The sequence below is a fragment of the Nicotiana sylvestris genome, chromosome 6 (genome assembly GCF_000393655.2).
Source record: "Nicotiana sylvestris chromosome 6, ASM39365v2, whole genome shotgun sequence".
NCBI lineage: Eukaryota > Viridiplantae > Streptophyta > Magnoliopsida > Solanales > Solanaceae > Nicotiana > Nicotiana sylvestris.
In genome coordinates this window covers 20,435,842-20,460,385 of record NC_091062.1, presented here as the reverse complement: position 1 = coordinate 20,460,385, position 24,544 = coordinate 20,435,842, and the positions used below count along the sequence as shown (strand labels likewise).

Here is a 24,544-nt window from a genome sequence, read left to right as displayed (position 1 = left end):
ATAACAATTAATTTTTGTTGGTGTGACTCTAAAAATACGTGATCTATTTTTATGCTAGTTTGTTAAGCAGTTGATGTTATGTGTGAAGTTTAGAAACGAGATAAAAAGCAAGGAGCGAAGTGATAACCAAACCGAAGGGTCAATTATCGGGGCCTCAAGCTTGCTGATTCGGGGCCTTGAGGTCGATTCCGGAGCTCGACTGTGGGCTATCGAGGGGGCTCGAAATACAGCTAACTGTTATAATAGAATCAACGGAGGCTCTTTATGGCCAATGATGAACAATAATGAAGATAATAAATGAGAGCAATAATGTCAAGAGAATATGTTAGAGAGCGAAAGAGAATGTTCTTGTATATTTCGTATGGAGCAATTGGAGCAACAGGCCTTACAAAGTGATAAGGATCCCCTTTATATATGAGGAGAAATCCAACATAGTACAAAATACATTAAAGATAAAGAAATGGAGATGAGACTGCTAGAAGACATCCTGATTAAGGGCTAAGGTAGTCCTATCAGTCCTAGCCACATGCCTTGGGAACTCCCCATTTCTACCGTGACCGAGGTCAATGTCGTCCCAAGATCGGGCCTCGCCTCGAAGGAGGAGACTCGATCATAACCTTGTAGCTTCGAGACTTCGAGATGGTTTTCTGAGGTGCCTCGATGTTGAGAAATTGGGTTCTCCAATTTCACCGTATACAAAGTGCAAACAAATTAGGCCATGAGGCCTTAAAAGGCCCAACATGGAGAGAATGGGCATAGGCCAGTTGGGCCCCTCTTATGCCATTAAGGGCCTGATTCTAACACGTCAATGTGGCCCGTTGGACCTGGACCAACTCAAAAAAAAAGAAAAAGAAAAATTTCTTTAACTATTTTCTTAATTTAATACCATCTTCTTCTTCTTTTCATATCAATTCAAACATAAACAAACAGTCGTTCTTAATTATTTTTGAGAGGGCTCCTATTGGCCTAATCAGTTTTGTAGTTTTTCATTCTTAATAACTCCATTAAATATGTGGTTTAATTCTAATTGCTCAGACTTAAGAAGATTATAACATTTGAAAATCTGCCCCGAAATCAAAATCAATTAGTTTAACTCTCAAATATCTTAACTTTTCCTTGAGTATTAGCTCAATTTTCTAGCCCCCCGCCCCCCCTTTTTTTTAACTATTCCCCATACTTTACCAAGTACATAAATAGATAATCTGGAAAATATGTAAATAAATAGATAATTTGGAAATTATGCCAAAATTCTTTTAACTAAGTTTGGTATTTCCTAAAACTGTAAACCAATGTATCTTTCTAGTAAATTTCTATATTTTTAGTTTTAACAAAACCTTATCTGTTTCATCATTTGACACAGCACTGAGTGCCACCTATTGCGCCACCCCATTTAACCGGCACACAAATGTTGGGCGCGCAATTAGCCACCTGCTACCAGGCAGCGAAGCCGTTCGTTTTTCTGGATAATTGAACTTTTCAGGTGTCAATAATATAGTGGTTGAAATCGAAATAAAGAAGAAAAAGGATTTTAAGTTGAAATTCAAAAGAAAGTTTTGAAAGTTAAAGTTATATTTGTGATAAAGTTTTTAGCTATAACCATTTGGTGTTTGGTATTCATTAGTCCGATCATTTTAGATTCATGTAGCGTAAAGTTCATTAAAAATAGAAACGCTCTTTACATGGATTTTTTATTCTCAGAGCTCGAACGCGTAATATCTAGTAAATAGTGAAAGATCCCATTCATTCCACTACATCTCTTGATGGTTGACATAAATTTCACTTAAAAAAATATGCAAAAAGTTTGTAATTAAAAATTATTCATTTGAAATACTTTTCAAACGAACTTTTACGATTACAACTATAGAATTTTGGTGTTTATAAATATGATTGAAAAGGAAAATGAGGCATGGAGCAGCAGGAAGAAATCTAGTCTAGAAAGAAAAACACAAGTAGTCTACCATTTGGTATTTGGTATTCATTAGTCCGATCATTTTAGATTCATGTAGCGTAAAGTTCATTAAAAATAGAAACGCTCTTTACATGGATTTTTTATTCTCAGAGCTCGAACGCGTAACATCTAGTAAATAGTGAAAGATCCCATTCATTCCACTACATCTCTTGATGGTTGACATAAATTTCACTTGAAAAAATATGCAAAAAGTTTGTAATTAAAAATTATTCATTTGAAATACTTTTCAAACGAACTTTTACGATTACAACTATAGAATTTTGGTGTTTATAAATATGATTGAAAAGGAAAATGAGGCATGGAGCAGCAGGAAGAAATCTAGTCTAGAAAGAAAAACACAAGTAGTTACAATTATAAATAATGAGAGAAATAAAAAACACAATTATAAAGAGTGAGGTTATCAGAAAAGGAAACGGACAAAATATGGTTGCAATTTGCAGAAACAAAATGTGTAAAGGGAGGAGAACCTCCAACCATCACCTCGATCTCTACACCTTTTAGCCAGCTTCAATTTTATCTTCATGACAATAAATAAAAAGATAAGATCTAAATTAATTGGAAAAATGATGTGGAAATTTATTGTATTTTCTTCCTGTCTTATCTCTTATTTTGGCATCAATTTTAAGGTATATGATCACTCTTCTTACTATTATAAATAGAGTCCCTTGCCTTGACCATTTCATTAGCAATTCTTCCTAGCAATTGTATCCACATTTGTATTCACAAACTAGAAAACATAAAGTTCTAGCCATGGCTGCATCTTACTCAGTCCCTTCAATGGTAAGATACACCACTAAGAGAAATTCTGTTCTTTTTAACATTATTGTTCTATTTTACTATTCCTTCTTTGCTTTATTACTTACCCAATTTTGTTTGGATTTACTACTAATGGTATAAACAATTTTTACACTATTAATATATTTTAATATGTTGTCATTAGTAACGTGCATTATTATTTAAGTTATCAATCTCACTTTTTTTTTGAACAGTTACATGTCATTTTTATGAACAGTTACATGTCATCAGAGGCGGATGCAATTTTTGTAAAATAAATTTAATTGAACATAGTATTTTCGACATGAAACATAAATATAAGTGTAGCAAAAATCATTAAATTTTTATTAAATTGAATCCATCCAGTTTAAATTCTTAATCTGCCTATTATATATGATAATCTTTTAAATAATCTGGTATAAAAAGTTTTTACACTATTAAAATATTTTAATTTGTTGTCATTAGTAACGTGCCTTATTATTTAAGTTATTAATCTCATTTTTTATGAACAGCTACATGGCATCAGAGGCGGATGCAGTCTTTGTAAAATGGATTCAATTGAATGCAGTATTCTTAACATGAAATATAAATGCAGATGTACAAAAATCACTCAATTTTTATCAAATATCAATTTTTGAACTCATAATCTTAAATTGAATCCATTAAGTTTAAATTCTTGGTTTGCCTTTGTATATAGTTATTTTTTTAGGTAATCTGGTCGTTTATAGTTATCTTTTAGGTAATCTGGTCGTCTAAGTATTTTTTTACATTATAAGAATATAGAAGTTAAACTTTCTTTATTTAATTTTGCATGTATAGATAATGGAAGAAGAAGGGAGGTTTGAAGCAGAAGTAGCAGAGGTACAAGCATGGTGGAACACAGAGAGGTTCAAGCTAACCAAGAGACCATATTCAGCTAGGGATGTGGTGGCACTGAGGGGCAACTTGAGGCAAAATTATGCATCAAATGAGTTGGCAAAAAAGCTGTGGACTACACTCAAAACTCACCAAGCAAATGGCACAGCATCAAGAACATTTGGTGCACTTGACCCTGTTCAAGTCACTATGATGGCCAAACATTTGGACTCTATTTATGTTTCTGGTTGGCAGTGTTCCTCTACTCACACCTCCACCAATGAACCAGGTAATATACGAATCTTCTTCTCTTTCTATCTCAATTTATGTGGCGACGTTCAGATTTCAAAGTCAAACGAGTGTTCTTTTAATGGAGATTTATTCATTTTCCTTTTAAATATTTTAAATTGTTAATTATTGTGACTTGTAGTATGGTTTGCGTAGTTTTTAAATATGTAAATTCTATTACAAAAAATATAAAAAATATTCTGTATCCGAGTTGACGGTCAAAATTAAGAAGTTTGACTCTAGCAATTCGAATTTAGGCACATAAATTGGTACACACGGCGACAACTTTATCATTACTTTAAGGCTCGCCCTCAAACAAAGCATTAAGAAATTGTAAAAAGAAGAAACAAAGATTTGAAGAAGGAAGACAAGGTGACATGTGAAGGATAGCAAACATGACATATATATTTGTTACAATACTTGACCAACATATTTGTAGTTTAATATTTTTGCTTCTCAAGTCTAAATTAGTAACTATAGAACTTAATTTCCTTTTTTAAAGAAAAATGTAACAGTCATCTTTATTCTCATGCTTTAAGTTTTGCTACCTCTATCCAGGTCCAGACCTTGCTGATTATCCTTATGACACTGTCCCTAACAAAGTTGAACATCTCTTCATGGCTCAACAATACCATGATAGAAAACAAAGGGAGGCAAGAATGAGCATGAGCAGAGAAGAGAGAGCTAGAACTCCGTTTATCGATTACTTGAAGCCAATCATTGCTGATGGAGATACTGGTTTTGGCGGCGCCACTGCCACTGTGAAACTCTGCAAGCTTTTTGTGGAGCGCGGCGCTGCTGGGGTGCATATTGAGGACCAGTCATCCGTGACTAAGAAATGTGGTCATATGGCTGGCAAAGTTCTTGTTGCGGTTAGTGAACATATTAACAGGTAAGTATGGTAAATGCGCGGGTTTAGTCAAACTTGGGCAGGTAAAATCGGTCAAATCAATAAATAGGTCATACTTCGACCAATTCAAAGTTGGAATTTTTACATTCCTATACCACATAGGAAATCTTGTTACCCTCAATGTTTAAGATTTGACTTAATTACACTTAGTATACCAAATTATCAATTCTATACCATAGTGTATTTTAACCTAAAAAGCTAGCATCCTTACCTTGAGTTGTTTTTGTTAACATATTAAGTTATGCTGGCCGTTATTATTTTGAACCAATATCCAAAACTTAGTCTCGCTTGAAAATATACATTGATGTTAGGAGATAAAACTAGATAAAAATATTTTTTTTTAGAACAAGTAAATGTTTTTTTGTCTTTCCTTAGTAGATAAACAATTATCTCTTCTTCTGTTTTTGGTAACTATCCATTTTTTTAATTACCAAGTAAAAATTTACCAATCAATTTAACTGCCTCAGTCAACTCTATCTTTGCAGTTAATCACATAAACAAATTAAATCTACTCCGGTTATCAGAAACTTAAAGCACACATCTTAGGAAGGGTTTCTTCATGTTTCCTTCCTGCACTTACTATATATATTAAGAACTCCTATATCAACTAGCTTTGATCAGATAAAACGATATTATTGTAACAATCTTAACTGCTCCTTCTACTCTTGCATTAAAAAGACATGCTATTTCTCTTTCTGTCTGTTCCATTTGTCTCGCTTTCTTCTTAAAGACTCACCATTGGACTACGTACAACCATGTGATGGAGAGTATTAATTTTGTAAAATCTGAACTTCCTTATTATCAACTACATCTTCTTGACAACAATTGAAGAATGTAAAAATTCCTGTGTGGCATAAGAATGTAAAAATGCATCTACAATTGAAAATAATGCATCTATAATCAGAATACAAATAATTTACAATTCATCTACAAAATATCTACAAACTGGGTATATTGAATTTTAATATTCCAATTCTCATTCGATTGTAGTTTAATTGGGATTTTCGACATAATTGCGTTTTTTGCAGAAGATTTATAGAAGTTTTAGTCGTTTTTTATTTGTGAAAACAGAAAACAAAGCATCTACAATTAGAATACAAATAATCTACAATTTATCTACAAAATATCTACAAACTGGATACATTGAATTTTTATATCCCAATTCTCATTCAATTGTAGCATACTTGGGATTTTTGATATAATTGCGTTTTTTTAGAAGATTTGTAGTAGTTTTAGCCGTTTTTTATTTGTGAAAACAGAAAATAAAGCATCTACAATCAGAATACAAATAATCTACAATTTATCTACAATTTCTGTAATATGTCTTCTTCTTTGAGTTTCAATCTGAAATTCAGTCAAAACCAAGTCTAATCTTCACCAAAACCCCTCAAAATTGAGATATAAACTCCAAACCATATTCCTGATTATTTTCAACAACACCCAATCCAAACAAATAATGTTTTTTGAAAACCCAAATTTGAATTCAAAGCTTTCAAACTTTTTAATGGCTGTCAATGGTGAAATTGCTGCTCTCTTTTTATTTGCTTTATATTACTAGAATTTGCGATTGAGAAATAGAGAGATGTAGAGAGTAGTCGGATATATATATATATATATATATATATATATATATATATATATATATATATATATATATATATATATAATATTTGGATAATTTTCTGTATTAATAATCTGGCACATTACTAATGATTTCGTAGATTTTCGAAATTACTTTTACAAGTGATGAAGATATAAATAAAGTTAACTGTTCTTATCAAGAAAGAAGTCACGTGTACAGCGAATTAGATGTCCTTGAGGCATTTCGAAAAGCTTTAACAATATGAGTATTTAATGAATGGTATAATAATTGTAGAAAAACTGTGAACATGGCGGGTAAATATGAAACTATGCACATTTTTGGTAATAAGGTTTCATATATGGTAAGAAAAAAGTATTTTCAAAGTTTGCTATGATCAAAATGGATTGGGTCAAGATTGGTCAAGTAACTAGTCATAACCCAAATTGCCCAATATGAGCCAACCTTTCTTCCTTTTTCATTTGCTTTTGGAAAAAAAAAAAAAAAAAGAAGTGGAAAATAATGTATTTTTCTTAAATTATTAGCTTTAATTTCTTCCAAATTTACACTATGCCCAATCTCCTAATTTGATTTTGTATGGTAGGATTTGGGTTGCATTTTGACCCTGTAGGGTTATAGTACTATTTTGACACGTTTTGATCCAATCATTTGATAGACCATTTGAGGTTCGACCTGCTGGGTTAAGCCAACAAATGGGTCATACCCCAACCTGTATAAACTTGGACAGGTTACTAAAAGAAGAATTAATCCAAATAGCCGTCTACCTAACTGTTTAAACTAATAGCCGGTGAAGGTATAATATATGCATAATTTATGTATTGCGTATAATTATGTATAATCAATAATATAAACTTTGTATATGGATAGAAAAAATAAACAATCAATATGACCGGCTATTTGTGTAAAATGAATGGGCTAATTTTGCTACCTTTATTAACAGGTTAGTGGCTGCAAGGCTGCAATTTGATATTATGGGAGTGGAGACAGTTCTTGTAGCAAGAACTGATGCAGTAGCAGCAAATTTGATCCAAACCAATGTTGACACAAGGGATCACCAGTTCATTTTAGGAGCAACAAATCCAAATCTTAAAGGCAAGAGTTTGGCCACAATTTTATCTGAATCAATGGCTGCAGGCAAAACAGGACCAGAACTTCAAGTCATTGAGGATAATTGGACAGCAGTGGCACAACTTAAGACATTTTCTGAATGTGTAATTGATACAATAAATAACATGAACATATCGGGGTCCGAAAAGGAAAGAAAATTGAATGAATGGATGCATTATTCAAGCTATGAAAAATGTCTTTCACTAGAACAAGGCAGGGAAATTGCTGAAAGATTAGGCCTTTCTAATATTTTCTTTGATTGGGATTTGCCAAGAACGAGAGAAGGGTTTTATAGGTTTAAAGGGTCTGTAGAGGCTGCTATTGTTCGAGGCTGGGCTTTCGCGAACCACGCTGACATTATCTGGATGGAAACTGCTAGTCCTGATTTGGTTGAGTGCACAAAATTTTCTGGAGGAGTTAAGTCAGTGCGGCCTGAAATAATGTTGGCTTATAATTTGTCACCTTCATTTAATTGGGATGCATCAGGAATGAATGATTTTCAAATGATGGATTTTATTCCGAAAATCGCCAAGTTAGGTTACTGTTGGCAGTTTATTACATTGGCTGGTTTTCATGCTGATGCTTTAATTGTTGATACATTTGCTAAGGATTTTGCTAGGAGAGGAATGTTAGCATATGTTGAGAAAATACAAAGAGAGGAGAGGAAACATGGAGTTGATACATTGGCACATCAGAAATGGTCTGGTGCTAATTATTATGATAGAGTTCTTAGGACTGTACAAGGAGGCATCACCTCTACTGCTGCTATGGGCAAAGGTAACATCTTCCCCTAAACTCACATTATTACTATACAAATATATTGTTACGAGTTTAACTTCAACAACAACAATAAACCCAGTAGAATCCCACAATGAAAAGGGTAATGTGTACGCAGACCTTACCTCTACTTTATGAAGGTAGAGAGGCTGTTTTCGATAGACCTTCGGCTCGTGTTATGAGTTTAACTACTGTACTATATTCTGAACTTCAACACCATCACATGTCACATAAAAAATAATTACATATCCAGCAAACCTGAATTGCTAACCTGGAAAATAAGGCAGGTCACGCGCTATAACACGTTAAAGTGCATTGATAGCTATGTTGTCCGAACTCTCCGAAAAAATTATTGGGTGCGTGTCGGATCCACCAAAAGTAGTGTATTTTTGGAGGACCCGACACGGTTACGACATCATTTTGAAGAGTCTGCGTAACATAGTTTTTTATATTGGGAGTGTATATAAGTTAAAGTAGTCGTGTAATATTCTGTATGTGTACATCTTTACTAGAGATGATTAATAAAGAGAATGTTTATTTAATTTGCAATTGCAGGGGTGACTGAGGAACAATTTGAGGAAAAATGGACAAGGGAAGGAGCAACAAACTTGGGTAATGAAAATATGGTGATTGCAAAGGCAAGAATGTAGAAGAAACATGCTTTTCTTTTGAGTATCAAGTTTAATAACATATTTCAGCTTTCAATAATTCTGCTGGGATTCAATCAATCTGGGCAATTTTTTGGGCCCTTAAAACTGCTCAATATTTATCATTTAATTGTGTGTGGACTTTAATTTAATTTACAACTTTGTATCTCCATTTGGACTTCAATTTGAATTATTAAGATATTGTGCTTGATTCCAGTTTCTAGCTGCTGAATGGATTTTACCTACAAGAATAACTGCATGAATGATCACTGGAGAAGTATCTTAACTAATATATCTCAGCAAAAATTTAATGATTTTTTAGCCATATAATTACAGGATAAAATCACTCATAATTGCGTGTATGATCACTTCTTCAAAAATGAGAACAGAGAGCACAATAACAGTGGCAACAATCAGTAGCAACATAATGAAATTCATCACGCATTTTCTTGATTTCTTTTGAATATTATTCATTGCAGTTTAAGATTTCACTGCACAATTCGCGAGTTCTTACCTATAAAAACATGTTAATTATCATTTTTATCAGATTATCAACTAATGTTTATTAAGAGATTCACTTATGATTACCTAATAAGTGATCTGATTGTGTAAAAATTATTTATACGTGCATAGAACTTAAACTCTAATGTATTACTATCACAAAAAGGTGGTATGACTTGTCAGTTTTATTTTCCAACTTTCTTTGCTTCCACGATGAATAAGGAAAATCATCAAAACTTCAATTTAAAATTTTAATTTCAAGCTACTCAAAATTTGTTAAGAAGATGAGATTATTATCCATAGACAAAACATAAAAGAAATAAAAAAATATATATAATAATAATTGAAAACAAAAGCCAAATTATTAAAAGATCAAATGAGAAATGAGATTATGACTTAATGAGAAATGAGGATATTGTATTGAAGAGTTGGGCTTGCACAAGCCTTTTAGAATACCAAGTAATGGTCCATGCTTATGTTTTTTTCTTTGTTTTTCAAACTTTGTTCCTTTCAAATACTGTTTTCCCCAAATAACTCCACCAATATATATTTTGTACAATTAGAAAATATTTTCCAACAAATGCCCCTATAGCTCAGTGGTAGAGCGTCAGTCTTGTAAACTGAAGGTCTGTAGTTCGATCCTGCATGGGGGCAGCACTCATTTTATTTATTTTTTTCCCTTTTTTTTATTAAATTAACATACAAAAGTAATACTCCCCTCTTTTTTTTTTTTATCTTTTTTTGTCTTAATGAACCGGTATTTTCTTCTTCTTTTTTAAGAAAGGAAATTTTAATTGAAACATGTGTGCACCGTGTCTAAATATTTTGGATATTACACTTTTATTAATCATAATAAATCTTTTAACAGAATAGAAAGGATTAAGTCCTTATTTCACGGGTTTAAATAAGTTTGGATAATCGATACTCAATAAGATTTATGCTGGTTTTTCTGCTATTGATTGGTCACAAACTAAAAAAGAATAGTCTGCCCATTAAGGCATTTTTATTTCTTAATATGACCAATAAATTGATATTTTTAACCTACCGTGAAAATGATACGTTATCATTTTAAGTCATTAAATATTCTTACTTATTTAAGCTCAAGTTTCAAGTCTCACGTCACTTCTTTTTCCTTTTATTTTTTATTCGATGTCCGATATTAGCATTGAGACCCTACTATTCCAGATTCGCGCATTTACTTTAAACAACATGTAAACATAAATCTTAAACAAAAAACTATGACACATTCTCCATATCATATTATTAGTGCAAGTCATATATATTCTAAGGTGAAACATATATATATCCTCATAAAAAAATTATAAAATTTATGTTACTTCATACCAAACATCAAACACCAATAGAGTAAAATTAACAAGAGAAAAAGGAAGGAAAAAAAAAACAATATCTTGACTGGTGCATTTGAAAACCATGGGTACTAGGAGAATATTCTTGCCTTGCAACATACGGAATTTTGTTTAATAAAAAAAATCCTGTGATATTTTATATTCATTATAATTATTCCAATAATTGAAATTAGGCTATTATGACTCCTTAATTTCCTTCAATCTCTTTTAATAATCTTAGGAAATGGACATCCAAAAGACACGAGATTCGACAAGATTTTATGCTCCATCTAATGTCTAATTATTCTAAAGTTTGTTTGAATTTTTATTATATTATAGAAAGATACGAAAACAATCAGAATATTCAGATCACAAGACGTTTTTGGTTAATGATCTTTGTTAACTTTATTCTGTACCAAAAATATTCTAACGATTTTTCGTTGAATGAAGTATATTTCTTAAGATTGTTCACGGGCATACATAGCAAAAATTGGGAAAAAGTTGATAAAGAAAAAAGGATCTTTAATTTAAGTCAATTTGCTTTAAACTGTTTATTAGATAAATCCAGTAAATGGAGTGCTTGAACAATGACAAGTTGAACATGATTATAGGTCAGTACTTATTGTTTCATTTACGTGTCATTAGTGTGTGACAAACGTAATTATTCCATTGAAATTCCTTGTTCTTTTTTGTGACCACGCATGGTAGTGAAATTTTCATGAAATAACTCTCGATTTAATAATATTATTATTAATCTTTTTGTCACGGCCCGTAATTTCCACCCTCGGGACTGTGATGACACCTAACATTTCACTTGCTAGGCAAACGAATGTTAGAAATAGTTTATAGTCATTTTTAACAATTCAAATTAGATAATAACTCTTAAACTGAAATAGAGTGAGAAAAACCATAATAACAACGATATCCAGATACAATCTCAGAATTGGTGTCAGGTGCATGAACGACTAGAATAATACAAATAATGGTCTCAATGAAAGAAAAATGGTCTGAAATGAAATAAACGGTTAGGATAAGGTAGAAGGACACTTCAGGGTTGCGAACGCTGAGCAACTGTACCTCAAGTCTCCATCAGGCAATCAATCCGAGCAATCTATTGACCGCCGCTAGGACCGTGCACAAGAAGTACAGAATGCAGTATGAGTACAACTAACCCCATGTACTCTGTAAGTACCGAGCCTAACTGCGACGAATTAGTGACGAGGCTAAGGCAAGCCACTTACAATAACCTGAATGTGGTATAATAATGATAACAAGAAAGGAACACAGTAAAAGTGAAGTAGTCGACTTATGAAAATAAACTCAATCCTCGAAATAAGTAAAACTAGAAATATCAGTCCTCAAAATCTCGTATGAAAACACTAAAAGCTAACACAATGTTACAATGAATACAAAACATACAATCTGTTGAGGCGCACAATCCGATCCCACCGTACAAAATCAATATCCTCCCATATTTTACCGTTTTAATATCAAGAATAACAAGTAAAATATGTTGCGCGATCCTACCATATAATCAGAATCAATATCATATTCCTCCCTTATTTTACCATATCAAAATCACATATAAAATCTTATGCAACGTGTAACCCAATCCCACCATATCAATATCAATCCTCCCTTATTCTACCCATTGTGGCATGCAACCTGATCCATAAACAAATCAATAAACGTAATCAATTCAATAACTCAATTCATAAGAATCTCTATGATTAAAGAATTATGAAAGCAAAGTCATAAAGGAACCTCCTAGTAAGGTAATCTCGTTCTTGAAGGCCTAGTGGATGGTTGGGAAATGTTATCTTTCATACTTAGCCTTTGTGAGGGATGTCAGCGCAGAGACTCCTAGTATTGATTCTGTTCCTATAGTGACGGATTTTACCGATGTGTTTCTTGTAGAACTGTTGGGCATGCCACCAGACATGGATATTGATTTTGGTATTGATCTGGTGTCGGGCACTCAGCCCATTTCTATTCCACCGTATCATATGGCAACATCGGAGTTGAAGGAGTTGAAAGAGCAGTTTCAGGAACTCCTTGATAAGGGGTTCATTTGGCCTAGTGTGTTACCTTGTGGTGCGCCTGTTCTATTTGTGAAGAAGAAAGATGGCACGATGAGGATGTGCATTAATTACAGGCAGTTGAACAAAGTAACAATCAAGAACAAGTATCTTTTGCCTCGTATCGATGATTTGTTTGACTAGCTCTAGGGAGCGAGAGTGTTCTCCAAGATTGATCTTCGTTCAGGATATCACCAACTGAAGATCAGGGACTCGGATATTCTTAAGACAGCTTTCAGGACCCGATATGGTCATTATGAGTTCCTGGTGATGTCTTTTGGTTGACCAATGCCCCGACAACATTCAGGCATTTGATGAATAGCGTGTTTCGGCCTTATCTAGACTCGTTTGTCATAGTTCTCATTGATGATATTCTGGTGTATTTGCGTAGTCAGGAGGAGCATGCAGAGCATTTGAAAGTTGTGTGCAGAAGTTGAGGGAGGAGATGCTTTATGCAAAGTTCTCCAAATATGAGTTTTGGCTCGATTCAATGGCTCTTTTGGGGCACGTGGTGTCTAGTGAGGGTATTCAGGTTGATCTGAAGAAGATAGAGGCGGTTCAGAGTTGGCCCAGACCGTCCTCAACCACAGAGATTCATAGCTTTCTTGGTTTGGCGGGTTATTACCGTTGATTCGTTCAGGGATTTTCATCTATCCCATCACCCTTGACCAAGTTGACTCAAAAGGGTGCTCCATTCAGGTGGTCGGATGAGTGTAAGGAGAGCTTTCTAAAGCTCAAGACTGCCTTGACCATAGCTCTAGTGTTAGTTTTGCCATCATCTTCAGGTTCATATACAGTGTATTGTGATGTTTCGAGAGTTGGTATTAGGTGTGTGCTAATGTAGAAGAGTAGAGTTATTGCTTATGCTTCTCGTCAATTGAAGCCCTACGAGAAGAACTATCCTATTCATGATCTAGAGTTGGCTGACATTGTTCACGCATTGAAGATTTCGAGGCATTATTTATATGGTGTGTCTTGCAAGGTGTTTACTAATCATCATAACCTCCAAAACTTGTTCAAGTAGAAGGATCTCAATTTTAGGCAGCGGGGATGGTTGGAACTGCTAAAGGACTATGATATTACTATTTTGTACCATTCGGGGAAGGCCAATATGGTGGCCAATGCCTTGAGTAGGAAGGCGGTGATTATGGGGAGTTTGGCGTATATTCCTGTTGGGGAGAGACCTCTTGCAGTTGATGTTCAGGCCTTGGCCAATCGGTTCATAAGGTTGGATATTACGGAGCCCAGTCGGGTATTGACTTGTGTAGTTTGTCAGTCTTCCTTATTTGATTGTATCAGAGAGTGCCAGTATGATGATCCTCATTTGCTTGTCCTTAAGGACATAGTTCAGCACGGCGATGCCAGAGATGTGACTATTGGTGATGACGGGGTGTTGAGGATGCGGGGCCGGATATGTATGCCTAATGTGGATGGTCTTTAGGAGTTGATTCTAGAGGAGGCCCAAAGCTCGGGGTATTCTATTCATCCGGATGCTGCGAAGATGTATCAGGATCTGAGACAACATTATTGGTGGAGGGGAATGAAGAAGGACATTGTAGGATTTGTAGCTCGGTGTCTCAATTGTTAGCAGGTGAAGTATGAGCATTAGAGACCAGGTGGCTTGCTTCAACAGATGGATATTCCAGAGTGGAAGTGAGAACGAATCACCATGGACTTTGTAGTTGGGCTCCCACAGATTTGGACGAAGTTCGATGCTATTTGGGTGATTGTGGATCGGCTGACCAAGTCTGCGCACTTCATTCCTCTATGTACTACCTATTCTTCATAGCAGTTGGCAAATATCTATATTTGGGAGATTGTTTGTTTGCATGGTGTCCTAGTTTCTATCATTTCAGATAGAGGTACTCAGTTTACTTTGCAGTTTTGGAGGGCCGTGCAGAGAGAGTTGGGTACTCAGGTTGAGTTGAGCACAGCTTTTCACCCTCAGACTGACAGGCAGTCTGAGTACACTATTCAGATATTGGAGGACATTTTGCACGCTTGTGTCATTGATTTTGGAGGGTCATGGGATCAGTTTCTACCACTTGCAGAGTTTGCTTATAACAACAAATATCAGTCGAGTATTTAGATGGCTCCATATGAGGCTTTGTATGGGAGATAGTGTAGAACTCCAGTCGGTTGTTGCAGACTTAAGAGGAGCCATCTGAATGTGAAGGTGCAGGATGCTTTAGACAATGTGAAGGTGATTCAGGAGAGGCTTCGTACAGTGCAGTCGAGACAAAAAAGTTATACTGAAAGGAAGGTTAGTGATGTGTCCTACATGGTTGGTGAGAAGGTTCTATTAAAGGTTTCACCCATGAAGGGTGTTATGAGATTTGGGAAGAAGGGTAAATTGATTCCTCGGTTCATTGGGATTTTTGAGGTGCTTCGGAGGATTGGGGAAGTGGCGTATGAGCTTGCTTTGCCACCCAGCTTTACTTCGGGAAGGGAAGTGCTAAAGGGCGGGCATGCTCGACTGAAAGGAGAGGAAAGCTTCTTCACTTTCGGCACGGGCACGGACTCCGCGATATCTGGGTCGCCGAGGTTCCTTTTCTTCTGCCTCTTAAGATACGCTATCTCTATCGAGTGTGCATGCGGTGTTTCATGTTTCTATTCTCCAGAAGTGTATTGGAAATCCGTCTCATGTTTTGGATTTTCGCATGGTTCAGCTAGATGGGGATTTGACTTATGATGTGGAGCCAGTAGCTATTTTGGAGCGGCAGGTCCGAAAGTTGACATCAAAAGATATAGCTTCAGTGAAAGTGTAGTGGAGAGGTTGGCTCGTAGAGGAGGCTACCTGGAAGACCGAGCAGCAGATGCGGAGCAGATATCCTAAACTATTTGACACTTCAGGTATATTTCTTGACTCGTTCGAGGACAAACGTTTGTTTAAGAGAGGGAGGATGCAACGACCCAACCGGTCGTTTTATGAGTTACCGCTCTGTTTCCCCCATTTTTGCTTCTTTATGTCTTATTCAGCCATATTATGTGGCATCGTGTTGGTCAGTTTGGGCTCGGAATGGTTTTGTAGTGAAATGAGACACTTAGTCTCTTAAGTTGGCTTTTTAGTTGAAAAAGTCAACCAAAAGTTGACTTGTGGGTAAACGATCCCGAAATTTGATTTTTATGATTTGGATAGCTTCGGGAGGTGATTTGGGACTTATGAGCATGATCAGAATATGTTTTGAAGGTCCAAATTGTGAATTGGTGGAATTGGATTTTTGGCATTTTTCGGTTGATAGGGGAGATTTTGATACAAGGGTCGGAATGGAATTCCGGAAGTTACAGTAGGTCCGTTGTGTCATATGTACAAAATTTCAGGCCATTCGGACGAGGTTTGATAGACTTTTGATCAAAAGCGGAATTTGGAAGTTTGGAAACCTTAGGCTTGAATCCGATGTTATTTTGTTGATTCGATGTTGTTTAGGTATTTCGAAGTTTGGTATAAGTTTGGATGGTGGTATATGACTTTTTCGTACGTTTGGTTGAGGTCCCGGAGGCCTTGGGGTAATTTTGGATGGTTGACGGGAAGTTTGGAGTTGGAAATTTGTAGTTGAAGTTGCTGAATTACTGTCATAACCGCACCTGCGGATTGGGGCCCGCAAGTGCGGGCCCGCATAAGCGGAACATTGGATGCAGATGCGGAATTGGGCGAGATGGTCTGGAGGCATAGGTGCGGAAGTTTCAGCGCACCTGTGAGACCGCAGGTGCGGAAGGATATGCGCATATGTGGTTCCAGGGGGTTTTAGTGAAAACCGCAGGAGCGGTTTGGTTGACTGCAGAAGAGGCTCCGCAGGTGCGGAAAATGGACCACAGGTGCGAAAACCCTGGGCCAGAAAGTATATAAACCCTCCTTCCTGATTTTTGAGTTGTTCTTCACCATTTTCACTCGGGTTTGAGCTTGAAGGAGCATTTTGAAGAGGGATTTCGTGGAGGTAAGGTTTTTTAGACCCTAAACTTGTTTCTATGATGGTTTTTGACTAATTAATCTTGAAATCTATGGAAATTAATAGCAAAATTTGGGGGTTTAGGGCTTGGAAATTGGAGACCTTAATCTAGGGATTTGAAGGGTCATTTGTGGTCGGATTTTGGTATTCTTGATATGTATGAACTCACGAGAGTGTAAAGATTCTAGATTTGTGAATTTTATCGGAATTCGAGATGTGGGCCCGGGGGTCGGGTTTGACCACTTTCGGGATTGTTTTAATGTAAATTGGTTAATTTCGAGTGGGCTTCATTTCCTTAGCAAATTTTGATGGTATAAATCCATTTTTGGTTAGATTTGGAGCATCCGGACGTCGAGTCGAGGGGCAAAGACATCGTGGGCTAGAGTTTGGACCGGATAGAGGTAAGTAATGATTGTAAATGTTGTCCCGGGGGTATGAAACCCAAGATTTCACATCGTTGTGCTACATTGAGGTGACGCACACATTAGATGACGAGAGTGGGGTCGTGCATCGTTGGGGATTGTGCTTAGTCCGTCCCGTATGACTATTAAGTCGCATATTTGATTGAAAACTATTTAATATCATTGTGTTTTGGAAAGTATTATCATGTTTTGGGTTGAATGCCAACTGTTTTGGACCCTTAGAGGATTTTTACTATTATTCCTCACTGTTTTGACTTCATATTTGTACTCAACCATGTTGTATTCTACTGTTTTCAGAACTCTGTCATATTTACTCCATTTTGATATTTTAAATGATATTTTGGGCTGAGCGTCATGTTTTACTGTTGCCCGAGTGGCCTGAGAGATTTCTGACTGATAGAGGCCGAGGGTCTGTGTTTTGAGGATATTATGGGATCGGGCTATACGCCGCAACAATGTTGTACTGATTCATGATTATGAGGCCGAAGGCCTGATTTGTTATGCCACGAGGTGGCTTGTTATGAGGTCGAGAGCCGTTTTGATTATGCCACGAGATGGCTTGTTATAACGCTTGGGTTGTAGGAGCCCCTCCGGAGTCTGCACACCTCTGTGAGCGTGGGTACCCAGTATGAGATGTGATATTGCCCGAGGGACTATTGTTGTTTCATATTATTTCCCGAGGGGCTGATACGAGTGATTGCGAGGTAGCCCGAGGGCTGGTTCTGTTGATGTTTTGCCCGAGGGGCTGTTTACATTTCTATTCTTTCCTCACTATTTTCATCACTTGTTTGAAACCATTGAAAGATGTTTTAAAAAGGTTTTTTCTGAACTGAGATATTTTCACGTGCTTTACTACTTTACTGCATTGTTCTGGACTCATACTGTTTTGCTGTAGCATTATGTTGTGGTTTACGTGTTTCTTATTGCTCAGCTGCCTTTACTTTTATTACTTACTGAGTTGGCATACTCACATTACTCCCTGCACCCTGTGTGTAGATCTAGGACTCTCGGGTCACGCTAGTGAGTGCTGATTTATCTTCCAGCAGGCTTTCGGAGTTGGGTAGGTAGCTACTTAGCGTTCGCAGCCCAGTGCTTCTACTTCATATCTTTATTCCGCTTTGTATTAGGTTTATTTCAGACTATGTTGTCTTTTCATATTTTCCTAGACGAGTTGTAGTTGCTCATGACTAGTGACACCCCGATATCGGATTGTGTTTTGTTTCCGCACTGTTCTATTCTACCTTACATTTTGTGATTTTAGCTTATTAATGTCTTTAAACGACTTATTATAATTGTTTGGTTGGTTTGGGGGTTTGTGCCGTCTAGCCTAGTTTCACGATAGGCGCCATCACGACCGGATCCGTTTTAGGGTCGTGATAGATACAGAACTTGTACATGTATGTTTATAGAATAAATTAGAAATAAGATTTAGAGATTCTTGTAGCTACTACCTAGAGTTAGCTAACGACTTTGTTCTGGTTTTGTAAGTTTTTTTCCTGGTGATGATGAATAAATTTTTTCTTTCACCAAAAAGGACTTGGCAATCATGTAACTAAGAATCATTAAGATAAAATTCCATTATAAATAGTCAAATGCGTTCGAAGAACCAGCAAATACATACCTCCATTATAAAGAAATGGAATTCACTGATATATAACATCCTTATAAGTTATAATGTTATAAGATTGTAAGTCGAGGTAGCTGAACCAGAATTAATAGAGGTTAAATAACAAATCTTAAAATTTAAACAAATTAAACTAATAAGTCCTACATGTTACTAATAACTTGTAAATAACCACAGGTCAATTATAAATCAAAATAGTATTCGTGCTAGTGAAGAAGAATGTGAAATTGTAGTTGAAATGATTGTTTGGTTTCAAAAAAGATTAAATTCAAAGTTGCCCCGCATTGAACCCGCGTTAAACCCGCAACCCGTCCCGCGCCGCTTTAAAAATTTTAAAAATTATTTTAACCCACCCCGCCCCGCACCCGCATAAGAATAAACCTACCCCACCCGCATCAAACAAAACCCGCCCCGCCCCGCCCCGCACCCGCTCCGCCCCATTGCCATCCCTACTAGATTTAATGTTGAAAATACTTGAAAAGTAATGGGTAATTGAAAACAAAATATATTAAAGTTGCTTACCAAAGTTTTTGGGAAACAAAATCCTCTTAGAAAATAGCCTCTAGGGCGTTTAGGGTTGCGAGTTTGTGAAAAATGAGGTAAAGCCCACAATCTCGGCTTTTTGTCCAGGCGCATATGTTGCAATTGCGACATGGGGTTCGCAGTTGCGAACCCTGCAAATGCAAGAGAACTAGCACAATTGCGAATAACTCACATCTCTGCTTTCATCGCATTTGCAATGACATGCTCGCAAATGTGAACTTGGACAGGTCGCAAAAGCGATCAAATGATCGCACATGCGATCCCTATTGCCCAGTCCATCTTCGTAATTGCGAACAAGATGTTCACAAATGCGAGCATCACAGATTTGCCCATATGTTGCAATTGCGACCCTTGGTCTCACAATTGCAAGACTTGTACAACAGGTCACACCAGCAACTTTCTACGTTCGAAAATCACTCTGTAGCCTATCCGAAACTCACCCGAGCCCTCAGGCTCCAAAGCAAACATGCACACAAGTGTAATATCATCATACAAACTCGGTCGCGCTATCAAAATATCAAAATAACACCTAGAACTATGAATTAGACATCAAAATGAATGATATTTTCAAAGAAACTCAAGAACATGCAATTTTACAACAGGACATCTGAATCATGTCAAATCAACTCCGTTTTGCACCAAATTTTGCAGACAAGTCATAAATACTGAAATAAACCTATACCAAGATCCGTAACCGAAATCCAAATCCAATAGAAATAAAGTAAACCTATGGTCAAACTTAGGAACTCTTTAAACCTAAATTACTAGTTTTCAACAAATTACGTTAAATCAAGTTAGGGACCTCCGAATTCGATTCCAAGCATACACCCAAGTCTTAAATCATGATACGGAACCACAGGGACCGTCAAAATACTAATTCAGGTCCGTTTGCAAAAACATTGACCGTGGTCAACTCAAATAAGTTTTTAAAGCTAAATTTCACTTTTTCATAGATTTTCACAAAACAATTTCCCGAAAAATGCACGGATTATGCACGCAAATAAAGGAAGGCTAAACGGAGCTATTTGAGGTCTCGAAACATAAAAATGAAGGCTATGGGGCTATATGCAATCATAGTTATAGGGGACATTTAAATAATTTGAAGTTGTTTCAACCTATAGGCATGCTGATCTAAGTGAGCAAGTGATTTTATACAAATTGCTGCCGGAACATGATACCTATGTGTGAAACTATTTTAACCCGTTTTATTTGAGCACGTATAGTCCTAAAAACAGGATCTCTAATGCACATGGAGAAGGTTGTTTATTAAGTAGTTTTAATAATCTAGTGACAGGATTTCTAAGTGATCACGAATTATACAGAATCAAAAATATAGTTATGATATACCTCATGTTTCTAGTATGCAGAGCAGTAATTGTGAGTGCTCTAAAACAGGATATCTAATGCATAGGTTTAGCATGATTTAATGCAAACAACCATATCAATCCTAAGCATGGTATCTAGTGCATCACACAGATCTAAACATGATTTCTACAGCAGGTCAATATGTAGCACAAACCTAGAAACATGATTCCTACAGCAAGTCATCGTATAGCAAAGCCTAGAAAACATGATTTCTACCCAGTTTTATCCCACAGAATCATATAGCTACCCTTTATTTTCACTATTTGCTCCAATATCTGTTTACAAAGAATTATTACAGACCAGAATTGCATAAATTACATAAATGAAATATAAATTAGACTATCGCGAGCTTGATGAAGGCCCAAAATAATCCTGGGAGTACCAGGCCTTCAATGGTAGTCTCAAATGCCAAGAACCTTATACCCAATGAATGTCCAGGTGTGTCAGAGTTTCCTAAGTACTCAAGGATCCCGGGCACACCAAGACCTTCTCACAATAGGGTCTGGTTATTGCAGTGTGGAAAGGCTAGCCCCAGTGTGCCATAGTTCAAAGGAATCTCACGGGATTCTAAGGCAGTACACACACTGGAGGGGCAGAACCTAATGATCTAAGAGAGAGAGTGCTTGACATAGTTTTGAAAGACTTAGTGAAAAATAGTGTGGAGATGACTTTTAGGAGTGAAAAAGAAGATTTTCTAAAATATACCAGTTTAAGGAGATGCTAAGAGTGAAAACAAGTTTTAGAAGAATACTAAGAACATTTTTTGAAATCAGTTCTGAAGAGAGCAGATTCAGTAAACAACCAATCAGTCATAGAATACTCAGATTCACACGCACTTAGCAAGCAGGTTTGCACACATGGGTGAAAGGGATTGGGAACATATAGGAATCACATTAAGGGTACATGAATAGGGTACATGGGAACAACAAATGCATAAAACACTTAGGAGCTTCAAAGCCTTAACAAGTTAACCAAGATAATAGGCAATTAAGACATGGAGCAAGGATGTAATGAACAGAATCAGACATACAAGAACGGTCAATCACATGCACTAAGTAACCAACATGATAACATAATTAAGGGATCAAACAGAAATCAACAAATAGGCTGGTCAAGCATCAGATAACCAGGTGAAGTGTAGACATACCTAGTTATACATTGAACAGGATAGAATTTAGACATGCTAAGCAATAAAGTAAATAGGAAGGCAGGTTGAATTCATAGGCAGTGAACTAGGGCAGGAATGAAACACATAGAGTTTGGGTTTTAAATTTAACTAGAGACATACCAGTTGAAGAAAAGAGTGCAGAATATAAAGCAGGTGTAGTTCCAATATCTAGCCTTGGCTTTCAGTCGGCTAGAACAAGAGTTATCACAAGTAGCAGAGAAAGAAAAGAGAGTTTGAGTGTGAGTGTGTGTTCTTTGAACTTGTGTTCATGAGTTAAGAGGTGAAATAGGGGAGTTTATATAGTAGTTCAAGAGTAGAGTAAATAAGGTAAAGGAATCAATAGCCAGCAATCAAGGGGTCACATAATCAATCACACAAAGAGGTTCAGTACAGTTTCCCCTTAATTAAGGGTAATTAGCCAACGGTAATGACAGGAACTAATTAAGGTAAGAGGTTCAAATCTGACTAAATAATGGAGTAAAGAATCAGAGGTCTAATTAAGGAAAGGAGTTTAAATCAAACCAAATAAAGAACTTCAGAATAAGATAATCAGGGGTTTAATTAAGAGAATAATCATGTAAAGGAATCAGTAAACATACAACAATTAAATAAGGCAAGAACAACTAATTAGGGTCATAATCATAGAAACAGGCAGGACTCATGCGTATAGATTCTTAACAGCAAATCAATCAACCAGATTAACAACAATGCTGGAAAGAATATATTGATTCCCATAAATAGAATAGACTAAGTAAAATTTTAGAAACACAAAAAGGTTAGACGAAAAATTGATTCAGAAACGCTAATAGAGATTAATTAGGGTAAAAATCACAAAGCAATGAATTTGACTAAGGAAAATCACATAAGTAAAAAATATAGAGTGAATCAACACAACTGGTAACATTGAAAAACTCAGAATCGAAGCAAAAAAAAATTTAGAAAGTTAGAGTTTTCACATAAATTGACTAGGGTCTAAGCAACCTTTGCATAAATCAGTCAAGAACACTAAGGATAATTGATTAAACGTTTAAAAATCAGAAAGGCCTTTGATAAAATGACTTGTCATGAACCCTAGTTTAGGAAAAATCGGGAAATCAGTTGAAACCGAAATTTTTTCAAGGAAAACATATAAGAGTTGCTTGATTCGTCTCAGATCTGTCGGAGATAATAAATTAGGTTTTTTTAGAAAGCATAACAGAGATGAGAACATTTACCTAGAAAATCATGGATTCATAGCAAAATAAGAGAGGTTTCTTACTCATGGTCGAGCAAACGGCCTGAAATAGGCAAAGAAATCAAAAGGTGCAAACCAGACCGCCTAAGTCCCTTGAAATCTCCTCAAGGATCTAGGAAACTAATGGACCATAGCAAGTAGGAGGCCAATAGAGGCTTGAGACGACGAAGAAACATCATCGAATAGTAGTGTGAGCCGATGACGGCACCTGAGGATTAGGGTTCAGATAGAGAGCATTTGAGAGAGAAAAGAAAGGGCGACAACGGGGGAAAGGGTGAGAATGAAAGGTTGGGGGGAGGGGGGGTTATTAGGTTAATTATGGTAGAGGGTAATTTGGACCGTTGATCAAAATGATCAACGACCAGGATTGGCCAGGGTATTGGGTCGAGAAGGCTAAGGTTTTGGGCTCAAAGGGTTTGGGCCAAATTATAAGGGGTCTTGGGCTGGTATTTTAGGTTAAAATTGAAAATAAAAAAGGGACTATTTATTAAATACCCAAACAATTGAATAAAATTAATTTTTTAAATAATTAAGTAATTATAAAAAATAATTTTTATGCATAGAAATGTTTTAAAATAATTATTTAGTATTTTAAAAATACAATGGACCAATTTCTAGTAAAATAATGTAATAATGTATGCATGGGCTATAATTGCAAAGTTATTTCAATTATTACAAAAAGTGTCAATCTGGCCACTTATGAAATAATTTGGACTTAATAGGATCATAAATGGTAATATTAAATCAAGAAATGTTTTAAAATCATCTATAATGCAATTTTGTAATTATTTATATGAATAAAATACTGAGATAAATTAATTTAAAAATATAGAATTTACGAAAAATATCTGTAGATGCTAATGCATAGTTTTGAAGGTATATATGTACTTTAAATATTATAGGAAAAAATTGGGTACCAACAGCTACCCCTCTTTACCCAAGAAGGATGAAAGAGTTTTCGGGTAAAGAAATGATGACCAATTTTTGACCGAATGGGATGTTTTGAAAGATAGAGGCCAGACTCGGGTTTTTGAGCTGCCTACATATCCCTGATTTTACAAGAATTAGGTCGTGTGTAGTTCTAGATCCATCGGCGGAATATACCGATGAAGTCATTACAAGAACGGACATGAGATTTCGGGATGGGTAAAAGAATGGTTATGGTGAACACTCAGGTTTGAGATAGTTGAAGGAACTGGAGCGAGGTCGCTCCTGCTGAGATAGTGGTTGCTTACTGGTCACCTGCAGTAAAGAGATGCTACGAACATGCATTTGTGCAGAAATTTAAACATGATGTAGATTCCCTTCGGACCATGAAAGTTGTCTTCGGACGGTTAAGGATGACGTCCTTAGACCATAATGTCCTGGGCCATGAATTGTTCAGTGAGG

General features: G+C 36.0%; 1 protein-coding gene and 1 non-coding gene across 2 annotated transcripts; both read left to right on the top strand.

The window, feature by feature from the left end:
• Positions 1-2,643: 2,643 nt before the first annotated feature.
• Positions 2,644-9,103, top strand: LOC104216785 (isocitrate lyase-like). The gene is made up of 5 exons (XM_009766916.2): positions 2,644-2,749; positions 3,563-3,887; positions 4,445-4,778; positions 7,337-8,280; positions 8,836-9,103. Exons 1-5 carry the CDS (start codon positions 2,720-2,722, stop codon positions 8,928-8,930), a joined length of 1,728 nt encoding a protein of 575 aa, XP_009765218.1. The 5' UTR covers positions 2,644-2,719; the 3' UTR covers positions 8,931-9,103.
• Positions 9,104-10,010: 907 nt separating this feature from the next.
• TRNAT-UGU (transfer RNA threonine (anticodon UGU)) lies at positions 10,011-10,082 on the top strand. The gene has a single exon. It is a non-coding gene; the product is annotated as a tRNA-Thr (tRNA).
• The last annotated feature ends 14,462 nt before the right edge of the window (positions 10,083-24,544 follow it).

Excerpts from the sequence above, each read along its gene's own strand:
- LOC104216785 (XM_009766916.2), top strand. The coding sequence starts at position 2,720 with ATGGCTGCATCTTACTCAGTCCCTTCAATG. Across the intron at positions 2,750-3,562 it reads CTTACTCAGTCCCTTCAATG|ATAATGGAAGAAGAAGGGAG; the intron begins GTAAGATACACC and ends TTGCATGTATAG. Across the intron at positions 3,888-4,444 it reads CACCTCCACCAATGAACCAG|GTCCAGACCTTGCTGATTAT; the intron begins GTAATATACGAA and ends ACCTCTATCCAG.